The sequence below is a fragment of the Ursus americanus genome, chromosome 18 (genome assembly GCF_024610735.1).
Source record: "Ursus americanus isolate L20-20 chromosome 18, mUrsAme1.1.p, whole genome shotgun sequence".
NCBI classification, from domain to species: domain Eukaryota; kingdom Metazoa; phylum Chordata; class Mammalia; order Carnivora; family Ursidae; genus Ursus; species Ursus americanus.
In genome coordinates, this window is record NC_142144.1 from 23,407,216 (window position 1) to 23,426,100 (window position 18,885).

The 18,885-nt window shown below is 40.0% G+C and overlaps 2 protein-coding genes across 4 annotated transcripts in view; one reads left to right on the top strand and one right to left on the bottom strand.

Annotated features, from left to right (window-relative positions):
- CTNNAL1 (catenin alpha like 1) overlaps positions 1–11,608 on the top strand; it is a 60,163-nt gene extending 48,555 nt beyond the window's left edge. The window contains exons 12-19 of the mRNA XM_045780728.2: positions 362–399; positions 2,744–2,791; positions 2,884–3,038; positions 6,626–6,674; positions 9,444–9,500; positions 9,643–9,756; positions 10,417–10,500; positions 10,634–11,608. Coding sequence (XP_045636684.1) covers positions 362–399; positions 2,744–2,791; positions 2,884–3,038; positions 6,626–6,674; positions 9,444–9,500; positions 9,643–9,756; positions 10,417–10,500; positions 10,634–10,699 — 611 coding nt within the window. The 3' untranslated portion in view covers positions 10,700–11,608. The remainder of the gene's footprint in view (positions 1–361; positions 400–2,743; positions 2,792–2,883; positions 3,039–6,625; positions 6,675–9,443; positions 9,501–9,642; positions 9,757–10,416; positions 10,501–10,633) is intronic.
- Positions 11,609–11,869: 261 nt separating this feature from the next.
- Positions 11,870–18,834, bottom strand: ABITRAM (actin binding transcription modulator). 3 transcript variants are annotated; one of them, XR_006776648.2, is made up of 7 exons: positions 18,682–18,834; positions 17,542–17,593; positions 16,815–16,944; positions 13,851–13,927; positions 13,703–13,772; positions 13,321–13,609; positions 11,870–12,408 (listed from the first exon to the last, which is right to left on the bottom strand). XR_006776648.2 is itself a non-coding variant. In XM_045780729.2 (6 exons), exons 1-6 carry the CDS (start codon positions 18,758–18,760, stop codon positions 13,472–13,474), a joined length of 546 nt encoding a protein of 181 aa, XP_045636685.2. In that variant the 5' UTR covers positions 18,761–18,834; the 3' UTR covers positions 11,870–13,471. The 3 variants fall into 3 exon arrangements, 1 of the variants encoding a protein (XP_045636685.2); XR_006776647.2 differs by having other exon boundaries at positions 11,870–12,706; XM_045780729.2 differs by having other exon boundaries at positions 11,870–13,609.
- Between the last annotated feature and the right edge of the window lie 51 nt (positions 18,835–18,885).

Here is an 18,885-nt window from a genome sequence, read left to right on the forward strand (position 1 = left end):
GCACTGATAACCCGTACTGATAAAAGAAGCATCTCGTGTCGCTAGAGGCAGGCGGCTGTAAAAGTGCACCGGGAATGAAGCCTGTTGTAAATATAAGTAAACAGCACTGAGGTATTTTGCCTTTCTGCCATTACGCTGGGGGAGGTAGAGACTGTCCGACCAGGTACCTTAGAGATACAACTGTTGACAGCCTCCATGTTCCCCAAATTGCGATTTTGTTTCTGAAACACGTGTAACTAATAGACTAAATTATCAAAACTAATGTACTAACCTTCCTAATTAATATTTTAAAAAATTAAATGTGAATAATAGAAAATGCGCTAATAGAAAATTTGTTTTAAGTTATATGTGTTATTCGTAGGAGAGAAGTATGGCTACCTGTCACTTCCAAAGCCAATGGTAAGTAGCAGAGTTTTGTACATTTTGGAATGTTTTATTCAGAACTCAAATTATAAACTTGAGACTGAAACGGCTGCATCTGACTGCATTCCAAAATAGTGTCCACTAGATGGCCAGCGTGGTGACATATATGAAGGTGGTTTCTGTACCTTTTCAGGCAGTTGCCTTTCATTCTTCATGAAACACTTTAATAATAATCATTTATAAAAATAAAAATAATGAAAACACAACTGAATTAAAAAAAATAAGACAGGGTGTAAAATTCTAAATAAAATAAACCCTCAACACCTCGAGGCTGTGTCTTCAGTGCTTTATCAGTCGCTTTAGAGTCTACCAGACGGAGGAGGAGGATACAGGTGATGTGCCCGTCTGCACAAGGAGGGGCCAGAGAGATCACAGATCATCTCTATTTGCCAATGAACATAAGGGGCAGCTTGTATTTGAACATGTGTGTAGCTTTATAGCTTCCCCACATTCATTTTCTGTCCTATTTCTTCTATAGTAAGCAGCATTAGAATGTCTCAAAAGGGCTATGTTCAATGAGCAAATATAAACCATGAGACAGAAGAAAAAGGAAACGTTGAGGCTCTTCTGTTCTGCAGGGAAACCGGTAACAGAATAGCTGGTCAGAGTATCAAGTTGTGGTCATAAGAAGGGAAACAAAAACCAAGGAGATATACATATACTTCGAAGGCATTGATGATGACCTGTTTCTTTAGCTAAAGGAGCTAGGGTATTTTGTTTTACTGTATTATAATTTATACTTAGTGTACATCTCCTCAATGTGTGTATATGTGTGTGTTTATGGTTTGAGTAAATGTTAAAAAAAAAAAAAAAAAAGGTTAAGGTTACCAGCCTCTCCTGCCCCTTTATGTACACTAGCCTCGGCCATTCTGGAACTCCTGCCCCAATTAGGGGAGCTCCCACCAGACCTCAGATTGAGGGGAATGGCCAACCTGAGCTGCCATTTCCTGAGAGCTTTGGCATATATTTTTCAAAGAAACATTGCTATTGGTAGTGGTTTCTATTCTTTTTTTTTTTTTTAGATTTTATTTATTTATTTGACACAGAGAGAGAAAGCACACAAACAGGGGAAGAGGCAGAGAGGGAGAAGCAGGCTCCCTGCCGAGAAAGGAGGCCGATATGGGGCTTAAGCCCAGGACCCTGAGATCATGACCTGAGCCGAAGGCAGACACTTAACCAACTGAGCCACCCAGGCGCCCCAGTTCTTTTTCTTTTTATAAGATTTTATTTATTTGAGAGAGACAGAGAGCGTAAGGATGGGGTGGGGGGAAGGGGGAAGGGCAGAGGGAGAGGGAGAAGCAGACTCCCCACTGAGTGGGGAGCCCGATGTGGGGCTTGATTCCAGGACCCTGAGATCATGACCTGAGCCAAAGGCAGATGCTTAACCGACTGAGCCACCCAGGCGCCCTACTATTCTTCATGGAAATAGGCATCTGTTGGGTAGCCTGGTAACCTAACTGCGATGTTTTCGCCTCTGCTAGGGGAACTATATTCTGAGTTCCATATAGCTTACACAGAAACAAACTTGCTGTTTCAAAAATAGGGGCCCATCCAATATGTTGATTCAAATATGAAATGCTACATTCTTTTTTTTTTTTTTAAGATTTTATTTATTTATTTGTCAGAGAGAGAGACAGCCAATGAGAGAGGGAACACAAGCAGGGGAAGTGGGAGAGGAAGAAGCAGGCTCCCAGCGGAGGTGCCCAATGTGGGGCTCGATCCCAGAACGCCAGGATCACGCCCTGAGCCGAAGGCAGACACTTAACCAGTGAGCCACCCAGGCACCCCGAAGTGCTACATTCTAAGTATAATCTAGTATACAGCCTGGGGTAGAGGATTAGGACCTGGGATGTCAGTGACACTAGGGTGCTGAGATTTAGCCCTCAAAGGGCAAATTGGTTAAAGGAATTGAGCTCCAGAGTTATAACATTAGGAACATGTGGAAAACTACATATAGTGGCTAATTTTAGGACATCATTTTATAAAAATAACTCAACAGAGGGGCCAGGAATGTTTGGAGGCATAATTACTGGACTCTGAGAAGACCGCGGAAGTCTTTAAGTCCTTCTGGGATGTAAACTGCTTTCCCTGGTCCCGAGTTTCTAACTACTTACGTGTTCAAAGCTGAACTCACATGCTGGAAGAGTTTTTGCAATTAGTTGTTTGTTTCAATTTAATTTAATATAGTTTAAGTATGTTCTGAAAATATTTAAATTAAAATTTTATTATATGTCATTTGTTATGCTTTCTATTACTGTTGCATTCCCTCACAATGAACTGTACTGCTTTTTAAGATGTCTTAATCTTTTTATTGTCATAGAATAATGCAAACCCGAAATCATTAAAGTCAGACAAGCCTGACTCTGAGGTAAGACCTTTTTCTTTTAACAGTCTTACTTCCAATCTTCCTTTTATATCAATAATGACAATATTATGGTGATTAAAATGTGTATTTTATAGGAGCAAGCCAAGATAGCAAAGCTTGGACTTAAGCTGGGTTTGCTTACCTCTGATGCCAACTGTGAGATCAAGAAATGGGAGGATCAGGAAAATGAAATTGTTCGAAATGGGCGGAACATGTCCAGTATGGCCTATTCTCTGTATTTATTTACTAGGTAAATATAGTTACACTTTGATCCTTTTAAATCATTTTAAAAATATTTGGTGTAAGGAAAAACTCATGTTAAATCATTGATAGGTTAAAGTCAATTTCAAATATTTGGTAAAAAAGACTGTAAGTTCTTATGATAATTGAGTGAATGCAACAAGAAGACATTTATTTAATTAGGATTTAGATTCAGAAGATAACCCCTCCAGGGCACCTGGGTGGCACAGCGGTTAAGCGTCTGCCTTCGGCTCAGGGCGTGATCCCGGCGTTACGGGATCGAGCCCCACATCAGGCTCCTCCGCTATGAGCCTGCTTCTTCCTCTCCCACTCCCCCTGCTTGTGTTCCTTCTCTCGCTGGCTGTCTCTATCTCTGTCGAATAAATAAATAATAAAAAAAATCTTTAAAAAAAAAAAAAAAAAAGAAGAAGAAGATAACCCCTCCAGGTTTGTGTCCTGTTCTTTTCATAGTTTTGAAAAAATTTTGCATTCTGATTTTTGTCCTTCTATGTATCATTCTCTCTCCTAGCCAGCATCAGTAAGTTTAGAAAACATGCCTTTAACTCTTTATGGAAGTGATTAATAATTGATTAGATAATACAGATCAAAGAGTGGAACCATGAGGACTACCACCTCAGTAGGGTGCCAAATCTCCATGAATCAGTATTCATTAGATAGCGGGGAATTTCCCTAACTTTACTATTACATGACCTACGTTCTCTGTCTTGTCTGCATTACAAGACTCTTATTAATCAAATGCCTCATTGAAGTCCACGTTGATTACATTCCACAATCTTCTGTTAAAATAATCTATACGTGTGGTATAGTAATTCCATGTTGCTAAACATTTATCAGTTATCTGCTCAATAATCTGCTCTAGAATTTTCTCAAGGAATGACTTTAAACTTTTCACTAACTTTCTGAAATCTGTCTTTTTTTATTTTTGGAAACCTGGAAAATACTTGCTATCTCTAATGTTATGGCTCCTCTCCTACTCATTCTGATTTTGAAAATATTATCAGCAGTGGTTCACACCTACAAGTTGTTTCAGTATGCTGCAATGTAATCTATTTCATCTGGAGTTTTTTTTTTTTTCTTTTAAAGATTTATTCTTTTAGAGTGAGAGACAGAACATGCACTTGTGAGTGGGGGGAGGGGCAGAGTGAGAGGAAGAGAATCTCCAGCAGACTCCCTTCTGAGAGGAGAGCCTGACGTGGTGCTCGATCTCAAGACCTGAGCTGAAACTGAGAGTCAGTCACCCAACCGACTGAGCCACCCAGGCACCCCTCATCTGGAGTCTTAAGCTCAATTAGAGTAGCTAGGATCTCCACAACTGTGTGGGCAATGAGGTTCAATAAATAGCACCCTTTTTCCTACTCAAGTTCTGAACAAAATGAAAAAAGAAGCAAAAGAGTAGGCAGATAGGGGATGTAACCTTTATACTGATAAAGCTATTATTGGATGATGTAGTTTATATCCACTAGCAAGTAGGTTGTTTTTTTTTTTTAAGATTTTATTTATTTATTTGACAGAGATAGAGACAGCCAGCGAGAGAGGGAACACAAGCAGGGGAGTGGGAGAGGAAGAAGCAGGCTCATAGTGGAGGAGCCTGATGTGGGGCTCGATCCCATAACGCCAAGATCACGCCCTGAGCCGAAGGCAGACGCTTAACTGCTGTGCCACCCAGGCGCCCCAGCAAGTAGGTTTTAAAAAATGATCTCTAGAATTCAGAAATCTTACTCTACAGGGACAGAATGCGTCTCTTAAAATACCCAGAAGAGCAGGTGTCGCCCAAAGGCAGCTTTACTTCCAAGAGAAAAAGGAGAAAGGAAAGGCCTACCACATCCAATTTATTTTCGCAAAGTCACCAAAAAGACTGAAAAGCTAAGTAAATGTCCACACTCTTCTACAGGAGGGACTAAGTGCGAGAGCTGAGAGAAGTGAGGGATGTTAGGCTAGTGAAGATCCCTTTGTACGAAAGGAAGGTCAGAAGTGAGGAAGAAGCATTCATTTCCCTCTTGATGAAGTCCTCTACCTTTTCAAGATAGCGAATTCTTCTGGAGGGTGCAGGACAAGTGATAGGAGCTGAGTGATTGGGCCTTGGTTGCAGTCATCTGTTAATACTTTCCCATACTTTCCAGCATGGGTCACCTTTCCTCCTCGGTGGTTTCCTTCGTTTTTAATCGTTTTTCTGCAAGCTTCTCCTGGGATTGAGTCTTCCTAACACAATTTTGACCTTTTTTTCTTAGTTCCTGTCTTTTAAAAATCTGATGAGTCAAATTTGCAGAACAAAGTAAAATGGAACTCCTTCGTTTACCCACACCAAATGTGCACAGATGAGCTGAAATAACACAGATCTTGACATTTGGCTACAAACATGCTAGTTATATCATGGTGATAAAAATCAGATCTTTAAACAAAAAAATTTTTTTTGACTGATGAAAACTTAATCCCATGACCTATGGAGATCATGACCTGAGCCAAAACCAAGAGTCAGACATTTAACTCACCGAGCCACCCAGGCACCCCTTGTTTCTGAGACCCATCTGTTAACCTTCACAATATCCAGTTTTACAGTTTTTCTGGGCAATTTTATAGCTTTTCCTCAGGCTGTTGTTTAAGGTTGTCTTAACAATTTATATAATTTCTCAGTAATTTATAGATGATAATTCATATTTTTTGATAATTTTAAAGATTTTATTTTTAAGTGCTCTCTACACCCAATAAGGAGCTCAAACTTACAACTCCAAGATCAAGAGTTACATGCTCTACCAACTGAGCCGGCCAGGCATCCCTATTTCTTGATAATTTATATATTTAAGATTTACTGGTGCCTTCTAGCTTAAAAAGATTTCAGACTTACCAGAGCCTTATAGGTTTTTAAATGGTTTCTGTTTCACGATTTCATTTGATGATCACAGCGGTTTATCAGGGAACAGGAATAATTTGTTCACATGTCACAGATGTTGAGGCCAGAATTGGTTGTTATTAGATTTCTTCTGATTTATGCTCTTTTTAATGCATTCTGTTGTTCTCTTTGCTTTTTGGTTTTAGAGGTCTTGGTTCTTCTTGGTAGTTTTCAATCTGACGTTCCAGAATGTTCTGATGAAAGTGGTAGCACAAATATTACTATGATTATTTTATGTACTCAGTGCTGAAACTTAAATGACGTGCCTTGTCAAAGTTTTAGAATTAAAAATGAGAGTTTTTTGAGTTTTGGTCTGATCCTCTTAACATTATGTAACAAAGGCCTTTTGGTTAAGACATATTGTCAGATCTCATGTATTTAATTTGTGAAGCAAAATGAAAAAGCTTTGTTAAAAAGGAAAAATAAAACGTAAATATTATTTGTCAGTTTTAAATTTCTTTACATTATAAAATTAACATATATAATGTTCACTGAAAAATTTCGAAGTGCCCTAAGAAGTAATAAAGTTGTTTAAGAATAAAGTCACAATATTATTAGTTTACTCAATATTACTCTTCAAAATTTGGGATCTATTAATACACAAAATGCTCTAGAACTCTTTCCTTATGAAACCAATTTTCAGACAATAACTTTTTCTTACACGTCCTTGATAATTCATTTTATTTCAGAGGAGAGGGGCCGCTGAGAACTTCCCAGGATTTAATTCATCAACTAGAGGTATGTTTTATTTCCATTTTACGCTACTAATTTAATTCTGGGCTAAAAGTGGGTAATAACAGATTTTCTAAATGATTTTCCGTATCATGTTTGTGTGCTTACCTGTGCACACACTTGCATAGAGAAAAGTGGAAAAGCAGAGGGCTTGCAGTAGCATTTTGTGGGGCTTTTTTTGGATATCTTGTGTAAAATTCAAATGTTATAAGGATAAAGAGAATGGGCTTTGTTGACAGTCAATATGTGCAATAAGTTATAAGTTTTCCAAGCAGGTGCAAATATCCTGTCAGCAGACGCATATCCTGGATACCTTCCTGAATGCTAGGAAGGCTTTTTGGCCTCTTCATTATTGGATTGGATGAATGATATTGAGTAAATGAGGACCACACATGAGAAAGCATCTGTCATAGGCTTGAGACAGAGGGTACTTGGTACAGTTTCTTTCTTTCCTTCCATATTCCTGCTAATTTAAGGCATTCAGGGAGAGACAGACATACTCACCGCTGTGCCCCAGTGTGTCCAATGGAACTCCACATAGGCCCATCTTGAATTCATCTCCCTCATTAGAGGCATTAGATTGGCAAGTGGGTTGCAAGATTACTTTCCCTAACTCTCACGTTTGTTTGCTTTTCTAGAACCAAAGGCATTCTTACATTTGAAATGTGTAATTTCTATCACTTTCTCACCTTTAATATTTCCTTTGGCATTCCCATGTGCTGCCCCCAGAGCCTCTTCAGGAAGGGAGTTTAGCTTGGGAGGATGATTATCATCAGAGTCAGAAGATTTATAGAAAATATTTCTTTCATATTTTTTTCGTAAAGTCAACTATAAATGAGCGATTTCCCTTAAAACAGTTGGAATACATTCTGGATTCATTCTGCTCCATTTGGCTCATATCCATTTGAAGTCATACCACACCACAGGGGGTATTTCACCGCGAAAACCCACTAGTCACCTTCTTCCTGTGTGAGCTTATTCATTAAACCGGTGTCTACTGAGTTGTCTGCTGATGAACATGCAGCGCTCATCAAGTGTTTACTGAGCTTCTACTGTGTGTCAGATCCTGAGGGGAAGAGCTCTGTGGAGAAAAGAGAACAGACCAAAGCCAGTGCTGGCCTGGAGCTTACATTCTAGTGGGAGGAGGTAGGCAGGAGAAAGTTAAGCATGCAATGCCCATATATAAGCATTTAGAGAAAAAATCATGAAAGATAGAGCGTTGATAGAAGGGTGGCAAGAAAAGACCTCTCTAAGGGGGTAACATTTGAGTAGAGAGATTAATGAATGAGAGGGAGCTGGATGGATATCTGGGGGTAGAATATTTTAGGCAAACAGAGTGCAAAGGCCCTGAGATGTTGGGGTATGCTTGGGGGGGTCTAAAGAAAAATACGGAGGCAAATGTGGATGGGATGGAGTGAGCCAAAAGGAAAGTGGTAAGGTTTGACATCTCTGTAGCCACGGGAAGAACTTTGACTCTTTTTTCAGGTATGAGGGAAGACCCGTTGAGGATCTGGAGGAGCAGTGGCAGGATCGGACTTAGGTTTTAAAAGGTTTTTGGCTTGACCACCAGGGTAAAGGGTAGTGCCATTTACTGAGCTAGGGAACACTGAGGGAGAACACCAGATTTAGAGGGCGGAAATCAATCATTTTGTTTTGCTCAAGTAGTATGTAAAAGACTGGTGTCAGGATCGTTCAAGAATGGAGAGAGAGACTGGGAGTCATCAGCTTTCAGGTGGTTGTAAAACCATGATAGTCCAGGAGATAGACATGGATCTTGCCCCTGAGAGGTTTACAGGTCAGAAGGGAAGAGATGTAAACAGAAAGTGGTAATGTGGGATGATGAGGAACGTATGGGTAAGAGAGTCATTCTGTTTGGTTAGAATCCACATGTAAAACTCATTGGTTTCCCTTTTAAAGGATAAGGAAGGGAGCAAAGGATTATTTGACCTTGAGATCAGTCCATCCAATGATAGCAAGGTGGTAAGGCTGTTGGATAGAGTGTTAAGGTTAACCCCGAAAGCATTGCTTCCTTCTTCATGTTTTATCTAATTCATTACCAAGGCACATTACTTTTCTTCACAAACCACCCTTGCATTTTGCCATTCTCTTCTTTTTTATGGCTGTGACCTAAAGCTAAGACTCCTACCCTTTATTCCCCTGCTGTCTCTTACTCTGAAACATTCTGTTACCATTTTAAAATAATCATCCTAAATATTCCTATCTTATCTGTCCAACCTTATTTTTCACTGCTCTTTGCCATCATCCCGTTCTCCTCACTAAATTATACAATGCATGGTGAATAGTCCAGAACCGATCTAAATTGGTCCTCTCAAATGGCTGGTTAAGGAATGTGTATGGGTGACAAATTTTAGTGGAAGTGGGAAAGTTCTAACTGTTTTGACCTCGTGTTCTACAATGCATCACCCTTTTACAGTTGAGGTGTTATAAGATGAGCCCCCGATCCTTCCAGAAGCCCACACATAATTTGTATGGTTATTTTGTATGGTTATGACCCTCCAGTGTAATTGGAGGTTTCCAGGTGTAGAGGAGCCTCTCCAGGGACTGATTCTGCATCAGGCCTGAGAAATCTCTTTCTGAGTACAGTTAAACATTTGTGTTTCCTGGGGAGAAGAAAAGCTTCAGGCGTTCCATGACAGACCTTTTATGTTTAGGTTTTACTTTTAAAATTCAATAAGACAGTTAGCCATGAATATATTTCTTATGAATGATCTGTAAGATAAACGTCTAACTAATGATACTTTTCTTTTCCACTAGGTTTTTGCTGAAGAGGGCTTAAAGCTTGCTTCAAGTGTACAAGTTTTCTCAAAACAGGTAATGCAAGTCTGCCTGCTTGGTCTTGGTGGTGATGTCATGAATACCCACCTGGGGGGTATATTATTAAGGTATAAGGGTATTTAAAGTTTAAAAGATGGTTTTTGTTGGAGTTGTTATAACCTCCTAAATTATATTTCAGCTGAAAGATGATGACAAGCTTATGCTTCTCCTGGAAATAAACAAGTTAATTCCTTTCTGCCACCAGCTCCAGACAGTAACTAAGACACCTTTGCAAAATCAAGTGTTTCTAAAGGTAAAAGGAAGAGTGGGTTATTCAGGGAGACACGTGAGAAACTTTCACACTATCAGGTTTGCTTCTAGCCCATTTTTCTTCAGAGTGTTATTACCCCCAGACGGGCAGTTTACTTCCATTTTTCATGCCTTAATTGCAAGACTCATTTATCATCTGTAGTTGTAACTGACCCCAGGGAGCAGTGGGTTCACCAAATAAATCAGCTTTTTGGACATGATTACATCCACAACACTGAGCAGCTACGCTTAAATCCTGATGTTGTCACATGTCTAACCAGACACAGATCCCTCAGAGTAGGGGCTCCCGTTGTTTGTCTTAGAGAATTTAGCTTATGCCCACAAAGCAGTGTGCCAGAAGTTGCAAAGTAGGGGGTTCACTGCCACCATTTGGAGTGTTTTAAGTGCCTAAACAGCTCAAAATAAAACAGGTTGATTTTCCATCCATTCTTCCGGGGTTCCATGAAGTGGGCAGGAGACCTGGGCAACAGGCCCTGCACTTGTGTTCTGGGGCCTCCAGTCTGCTCATGTGCCCTAATCCATATGCCTTTTGAGATCCTTTAAATTTCTACAATGACATTTTATCTGGTTAAAGTGAAATCAAAGGTATAGTCTTTTGAAGTACTCTTTGTAGAATTTGACTGCTTGCTTTCTGTCATTATAGGTTGATAAGTGTATTACAAAGACAAGATCTGTGATGGCTATTTTGGTCCAACTTCTCTCACTTTGCTATAAACTGCTAAAGAAGGTAAGATAGTTTTTCTGTCTGAAAATCAGGTTTTTAAAAATAAGTTTCTAGAAAAATGCAAAAGAAATAGTTACTATTTTGCAATTTTTATTTTGAAAGTAAAGTAGAAACTAATTGTCTTAACTCTTTCTAGCTTCAGTTGGAAAATAACAGATGGGTCTCAGTTACAAATAAAGACTCCGTGGACGGTAAAACTTGAGAAGCTTTTGGGGTCAGATCTCTCGAACAGCATGTGGCAAAACTAATATTTTTAGAAAGTAAATGGTCCTTTATATTTTCAGAAATTCAACAGTTTTATAAAGAAAACAATTATGAAATCTTGCTTTATTTTCTGATTATGAAACTGATTGTGATGCTTTTTGGTGACTAATAAATGCCATGGTAGTTGCTACATTCCTAATTGCGTGTGAATTTATGATGGGACATTGCCACTAATAATGTTCTTGAGAGTCAAACCAAATATCTCAACTGTCTTAATGACAGTTTGATCCAAAGAAGCTATTTTGAATGTGCTCACCTTTGGCATAAAATACCTTAATTTCCTCTTTTCTCCTTTTATTTAAGCTTATCATCTAGAACACTAACTTTCAGCAGAAAATATACAGTTGTCTGGGTGAACACAGGGGTTTCCTTAAATCTGTGGACTCTTCTTCAGTCCTTCTCTGTCCACAATTGTGACTGCCCTCTTTGCTGTCCTGTCACAGATCACCCATGCTAGTAGCACACGTTCATTCTCTAACAAGCATTTCAGAGCACAGGCTCTCTGTTGTGCTGCACGTTATCTCCCCCTTTCCCAAAAGCAGGGTCTTGGAGCCCACTCCACAGAATCTTCCAGGAACTCACTAGGAGATGGCTTTCATGTCTCCTTCTACCATAGCTGGCTGGCCTGTCTGCCTTGAACATTAGCTGGAATCCTAAGCCTATCTTACTGGTGTAAAAAAAGTCTTTGAACCAGCCTTCTCTGTACTGACTCACGGAATTTAAGATATGAGACAACAATGGAACTAAGATGTCTAAAATAAATTCTGAATAATCATGCATTTTGTATATGTGCCTTTGGAATGTTTATCATAAAATAAATAAACATCTTTCATCTTTTTAATTTAGAGCTTAAAGCTTTTCTTGTTTTTTGTTTGGGTTGGGGCTTTGATTGAAGGATCTGATTTATATGTTCTGTCCTTATAGTATAACTTTGTTTTGAAGTCTTGCTAGTGCTTGTATCCCAAAACTGTGAAATTCATTTTGAAATCTGATAGAACATGTCAGTTGTCAAACGGCAGTAGTTATAGAAGCTTGTCTGATGATTGGTATCTGGGTCAGCTATCACAATCAATATTCACAAGATCCTGAAGAACCACAGTACTACCAGTTAGCTAGTCAATATTTTATTGAAGGAAACTTAAGGTTACTGTAAGCCTTCATGAGAAAATGGGATATACTCGGCTTATTGACTTTTATAAAACACTTCCTTTATAAAAATTATCAAGCATGATTTTTATTCCCTGAAGCCAAAATATTCTTTAAAATTACAACAAAAGTAATGGGAGAACAATGTGAGACAATGTTATGTGTAAAATATATATTTCTTTTACTATCTTTAGTCTTTGTTTTCTCATGTCTTCAGGAATCATTATGTTACATGAAATGGGGGCCTGCTGGTTTGTGCTTGTGTTTCTAGCTCACAGCACCATTAATGTAGGTGTTCCTAGAGTTATTACCTATTTCATGTCTGGGGGTATATTTAAGGGACTGTCATGCTGGCGCTCAAGTGACAGGAAGTTCTTCTCGAGAATCAAAAATAATTTTTAGATTTTATTTACAAAATACTTTTACATACCTGAAATGAGAGCGTATCTTCTCTTATTTAAGTGCAGTTGCGGGTGGGGAAGGGATGACTTATGACTTCAACTGTGTAAGAGGATAGAGAACCAAAGGAATTTACAAGTAAAGTGATTTCTTCTGTATTAAATTACATCTTCTGCTTTATTTACAGAGATATTTAAATGTACACATGTTGCAGCCTTTAAGAAAAAAATGACAATTTTAAAAGTCCTTCTATTTGACATTCAGTGTAAATGAATAGACAGTCTTAAACCATAAATCAGTTCCGTTGTCAGTTTAGATGATGTGAAAGTTTTTGTTCCATTCAAAGGCATCTGTGCCTTTGGATTACGGCAACTTGTCAGCAACTTCTTGGCTGGCTGCCCTGTAGCGAGAGTGTGGGATTGAGCGACCACAGTGTACATATGCAGTAAGCAGCTTTACTCTGCGTCAGAGTACTTCCATGCTGGGAAGGCCCTTTGCATTGCAAAGCCTTTCCCTGTATCCCTCGTTTAAGAAGCCACAGTGTTACAGTCGACTTTGTGTCAGAGAGGAAGGCCGTCCGAGCTGCGGAAGGGGTGGACAGTGTACTCTGCCTCTCCCCCACGACTGCAGGGGAAAAGACTTGGGGCTGCAGAGGCGGCACTAAGCTTTTTAGTAGTGTCACTCGGAAGCACATTGGGTAAAAAAGGCCAGGTTTTTTGTTTTTTTTTTAAACTTCAAACTGAAGGAAAATTGAGGCAAAAACAATAACCATGCCATAACACTCAAACCGAAGCATGTTAAAATGTAGTATTTACCAAGGGGTTACAGGATGATGGGTAAATTATTTTTATTTTGCTACTTAAAACTCATCTGTCTTGTCCAAATTTTCCTCAAAGTGCTTTGTTTTTAATCAGAAAAACATCCTTTGTTTGCCAGTTGTTAGAAAAGCAAAAGAACAAAGTGGGTACCTGGGCAGGGCAGATCTGGGAGGCTGAGGACAAAATAGGAACCAACCTTGTTATGCCAGACAGAGAGGGAAGACTAGGTTCAGTCTGCAGATCAGGCCTCCCTGCGGGTGGCGGGGTGGGAGGCATGCTTCACACGTGTCGGTTCTTTAGCGCACGGATCACGCAGGCTGCGGAGGAGTCATTATCCCGCGCGACACTCACGAGGTAGCTGTCGCGGCATGAACGCGCGTCACCAGGACTTCTTCATACTGTTTCTGTGTCAGTAACCCTTCTGTTATGCTTTTACTTTCTTCAAATTTGGGCAACACAACCGCAATGTAGCCTTCAGTGGATGGCTAGGAAGGAAATAGAACATTTAGTACTGTCAGATGTGTAAAATCAAATAAAAAGTATGTGGATGGGATCACCCTTTTTTCTGCCTCCTTTACCTTCTCTTGAAGAATAGATGGTTCATGGAGAATGTTTTCATTCACTTCAATCAACCGTCCTCTAACACAGCTAGTTAAAAAAAAGGTGTTTTGAAGAAAAATACTACCTCCTTTGTTTCTCCTCAATTGTAGTTAAAAAGTAACTCACCTAGATACGGTGTATTCTTCTCCATCTGAGCAGTAAATCTTACACAGAGGTGCAAGCTCTGTTAGAAACTGTGCCCCCTGATAATAAAAGGGAAGAAGTAATTAAGCGATGTATATGTCCACTTTCCTTTGAGAGCCAGTCCTCAGTGTGCTAAGAGAATATATTCCTGAACTAGTGTTTTAAGTAAAAATGACGTTAAGTACAGAAAAACCATTTACTCAAACATTTATGTAAGTGCCTACTTGGGCCAGGTACCATCAGAGGCTCTAGGGGAAAGAGCAGACTAAGATACATAACAAGTAGTTTAATTAAAAGATTAAGAATATATTTTACCAACTTTAAATGAGAAAGCTACATATGGCCAGATATAAAGATTTCAAAAGTGTAGGAAAATCCATCAATAAGCAATAATATAAAATTCAACATGATAAAGTATGACAGCAATATTATACAAAGTTACTTTAAGATTCCCAACTTATTTTTATATTAGAACTTACTAGATAAAGGAACTTCTTTATTAGAGTCAATCAACACTTTTTGAAGCAATGATATTTTTCTAATTAAAAAGAATGCACTTTGAGGAAAATTGGGAAAATACAGGAAAATTTTAAATAGCAAACAAGAATAGTTTACCCATTATCCTTATAACCCAGAAGCAAATACTACATTTTCACACTCATCTGTTTGAATGCTACGGCACGACTGTTTCACGTACTCCACTATTATCGATGTATCTGGTGAGATTCTGACTAATGTCTACAAGGAAGCTCCCAGGAAACTGAGGCACACGTGTCTATATTGCTTACTTTTTTCCCCAGGAATTGTTCCTATAGTTAACATGGTATCTGAGGTCAAGATGCTATTCTCTATGACCTCTTTACCACTCAAAACATTATTTCTCTCTTTCTCTCTTTTTTAAAGATTTTATTTATCCATTTGAGAGAGAGAGAACTTGTGAGTGGGGTGGGGGTGGGGACAGTGGCAGAGGGGGAGGAGGAGGAGGGACAAGCAAAACTCCAAGCTCTGCACAGAGCCAGACATAGGGCCTGATCCCAGGACCCTGAGATCATGACCTGAGCTTAAACCAGGAGTCAGATACTCAACCAACTAAGCCACCAAGGTGTCCGGCACTCAAAGCATCAGACAGCATACAGATGCTCCCACATTGGCTTCAATCATCTGCACATGGGTACTTCATTTCAAAATACTTATCACTTTTGGGAGGACTCCCAAAGTGTGACTCCTCACTTTTGGGAGGAGGGGCTGGGGATTTGTCCCAAAGTGTGTGTCTGTCACTGGGTCTACGTTAAAAGAGCAGAAGTGTTTTGACCCCTTTTTATCACCTCCCTTGGGAAAATAAATGATTGGCGGTGCTGAGAATCAAAACTTATCTCTAATGGGTTCCAAATGCAGGTTCTTCTCTGTTTGTCAATAGTAACAATAGTGTTACTACTTTGGACAAAGATTTATCACAGGAACTTCACAAACACTAACTGTTATACTTGTAATTTGTGGACTTTATCTTTTTTTTTTAAGAGAGAGAAGCTGGGGGTGGGGGATGGAGGAGAGGGACACAGAGAAAGAAAGATGACCTTAAGCAGGCTCCATGCTCAGCACTAGCCCAACGCAGGGCTCGATCCCATAACCCTGACATTGTGTCCCGAGCCAAAATTAAGAGTCAATGCTCAACCGACTGAGGCACCCAGGTGCCCCTGTAGACTTTATCTTTTAAGAAAGGTTCATACTTTTCTAAGTCCATGTGTTTCCTGAGCAAGGAAAAATTAATTGTAAGGCACATTAATAGGGAAATTCGAACCTCAAAGGGGAGTATAAGCAAGGGTCTCCTACAACAGTGAGGGAAATTAGCAGAAACTCTTAGTATCAAGTCAGAAAATGAAGGACCTAAATCATCCACTGAAACCTTACCCAGTAGGTATGTCGGGTACTTCAGTATGTTACTGAATTGTCCCTGGTGTGATCATCTAATAAAATGTGTCCATCCTGCCTAAAGTTGTATAGGGTAGAGATAATATCCTGTACAACCCCGCACTGTGTAGAGCTACAGGGTGTGGCTAGATAAGGTATTAAATTGGTAAGGAGCAAATACTGTATTTTTTTTCATTTTTTTTTTCTGTATTTTTTTTCAGACTGATTGTTTTTTCACTACCTGAGAATTTATTTATTTTTTATTTACATTTGAAAATACATGGTAAAGAAGAGTTGGTCACCTAAATTTTATAGAACTCAGGATACTGGTTTAATAAAACTAGAAGAGACAAAATATCTCGTTATATTGGTATGAAGTTGTCCTTTCAAAGGCCCACCTTCCCCATCCTCCACCCTGGGAATGACAGGAATGGTGATACGTAACAGAAAATATGACAAATCCTACACCTCCTGAAATACCTCATTTTTTGGTTTAAGAATTTCTTCAGGGTTAAAGTACTCTTTTTTTTTTTTTTTTTCAGATTTCATTTATTTGTTTGAGAGAGAGAGAACACGATCAGGAGGGAGAGGGAGAAGCAGGTTCCCCGCTGAGCCGGGAACCCAACATGGGGCTTGATCCCAGGACCCTATCATGACCTGAACTGAAGGCAGATGCTTAACCGACTAAGCCACCCAGGCATCCCTAGGGTTAAAGTATCCGTAAAATCAGCACATCAGGGGCGCCTAGGTGGCACAGTCAGTTAAGTGTCCGACTCTTGGTTTCAGCTCAGGTTGTGATCTCAGGTTCATGAGATCAAGCTCCATCAGGCTCTGCGCTCAGCACGGAGTCTGCCTGAGATTTTCTCTCTCTCTCCCTCTCCTGCTCGTGCTCTCTAAAATAAATACACCTTTTTTAAAAAATCAGCACATCAAACTGTCAGGGAAGTATGCTGAGCATACATCACTGGATTCTCAGACTGACTAGATCTATCACTACTAAGACATTGAAGATTTAAGTAGAGAATGACGGGAACATACCCGCTTAAATTTCCCAGAGACCTTGTTCTGAAGTCTGCTACAGTTGGTACTGATTTGATAGGAGATGCTTTTAATTGTTTTTCCACTTTGAAGAACTGGATGAGATTCTGCCAATGTGATGACACATATTCTATAAGGAGCAAAAATTTGATGCTGTGTTATTGGCTGGTATAATTCTTCCTCATACCACACAGTACTCCTACTGGCACAAGAATATATGAACTGACATTTGTTTAGTCAAATTATCATTGCCCCACATTTTCCTCTGGCTACTACTGGAGCTTAACTGTAGAAGGGAATGCAGTAATAGGAGAAAATGAGATTGAATATCCTTCCCAGAAGAAAGAAGAGTACTAGAAGTCTTTAGGTAGAACTGAGGTACAACTGAGAGAGAAGTAAGGCATCCCTGTATGTGTAGGATTCTACCCGTGCCTCTACCCTAGTCCATTCTCTGAGCCCTGGCAATTCACTGAGGTTGGGCACAGGCTGGTTAGTTACTTCAAGCAGTGGCTGACTGAGGGTGTGGTTCTCCACTTGGATGTTGGGGTAATCAAGTTTGTTTGGAGTATGCACTGAAAGGCTCACTCTTGTCAGCCAAACTCATAATAAATGCCATTTCAACACGGTGGAAGTTAATCATTAATGAGTATTTTTTTAATCCAAGACCATACCAGGCTACAATACCAGAAACTTTTTTTTTATAATTAAAAATTCCCAATTTGCTTACCGGTTGGAGTGCTGTAGTATACAGTGGTCCTCACAGGGTTTGCCTTTGACATCTAGAAGAATGAATGAGTCTGTTGGTTGCTGGACCAATATTTACTGCCACTGTGTGGTGTTTTCTTTGGTTTGTAGAGATAATCATGAAGATTGAATACACACTGATCATTGCTATTCCTTCATTACTTAAAAAGATATACATAAAGGCTTCCTGTAAGGTATTTAAAGAGATCTGGCCCAGGTGGAATCATTCATTCAATATTAAGTGATTAGTAACTCTTTGCTCCTTCTTGCTTTATCTTCACTTATTAAAATGAGTACACTCATAATTCCTATTAGAAAAAGTGCCATTAGCAATGCATTCTTTATATAATATAGTGGCATACGTTTTATCAGTCAATTTTAGAGTGACCAACTCTTCTGGTTTACCCAGGGCTATCTTGATGTTGGCTCTGAAAGTCTCAGATTCTGGGAAATCCTTCAGTTTTGGATAAACCGGAACGGTTAGTCATCTGAATTTGGCTAAAAAATTGTATGCCATAATTAAAAAAAAAAAAGTACACCTATTATCCCTGAATGAAAGCAAGCAAGTAGGGGTTAGAGAAGGGTCCTCAGTGCCTCCCACCACTGATATTTACTGGGTACACAAAGCAGGACAACATGGCATCTACTTTCAAGTGACAAGTATATGATACTAGCAACTTTTAGTAAAACTGTTAGATTCGGCTTTCTATATGCCTCCATTCTAACCCAATTCTCCTCTCCGTCCCTGCCTCTACCATTTTCGACCTGATCATTTAAATCACTGTAAATATCGCCACTGCTGTAGGACTTAACCCGTCAAATCCTTGCAGGCACTCAGGGCGATAGCAATCCACCTTCCTTGGGGGTGGTGCTTCACCTTCGACTACCTTCCCGCAAGCGACCCACCCTTGAACTCGCACTGGGACCCCAGCCCCAGAGTGCGCCCGACTGTACTGCAGGCCTCCACGGCTGTGCAACTGCCATTCCCTCCGCCTAGAAGGAACAGAGAAATCCAGTTCCTTCGGACATGGAGAGGAAGAGCGTGGTTCATGATCTGTCACCACTGTCCCTACAGGATCAGGCCAAGGCAGCCGAACAGAAGCCGACATCATTCCCCACTTACCGGCTTTGTACCAGCGCGTGAAGTAGCGATCCACGAGCGACGGCACAGTCGGTTCGGCGATCGCGGGCTCAGTGGCCATGGCGACCACGGGCGCCACTAGTCCCGCCCTACGAGATCCGAGCACTTCCTCCGAGCCTGCCCGGGAGGAGGACGTGCTTCCGGCGCGCGGCCCGCGGCGTGCGCACGCGCGCTGCTCCCTGGTCC

What these genes read in the sequence shown, in the direction of transcription:
- ABITRAM (XM_045780729.2), bottom strand. Translation starts at nt 18,760, where the DNA reads ATGGCCACTGAGCCCGCGATCGCCGAACCGACTGTGCCGTCGCTCGTG. An exon ending in GAAGAATACACCGTATCTAG is followed by an intron (nt 13,773 to 13,850) that starts GTGAGTTACTTT and finishes TTTTTTAACTAG; the next exon opens with CTGTGTTAGAGGACGGTTGA. An exon ending in CATCTATTCTTCAAGAGAAG is followed by an intron (nt 13,610 to 13,702) that starts GTAAAGGAGGCA and finishes TTTCCTTCCTAG; the next exon opens with CCATCCACTGAAGGCTACAT.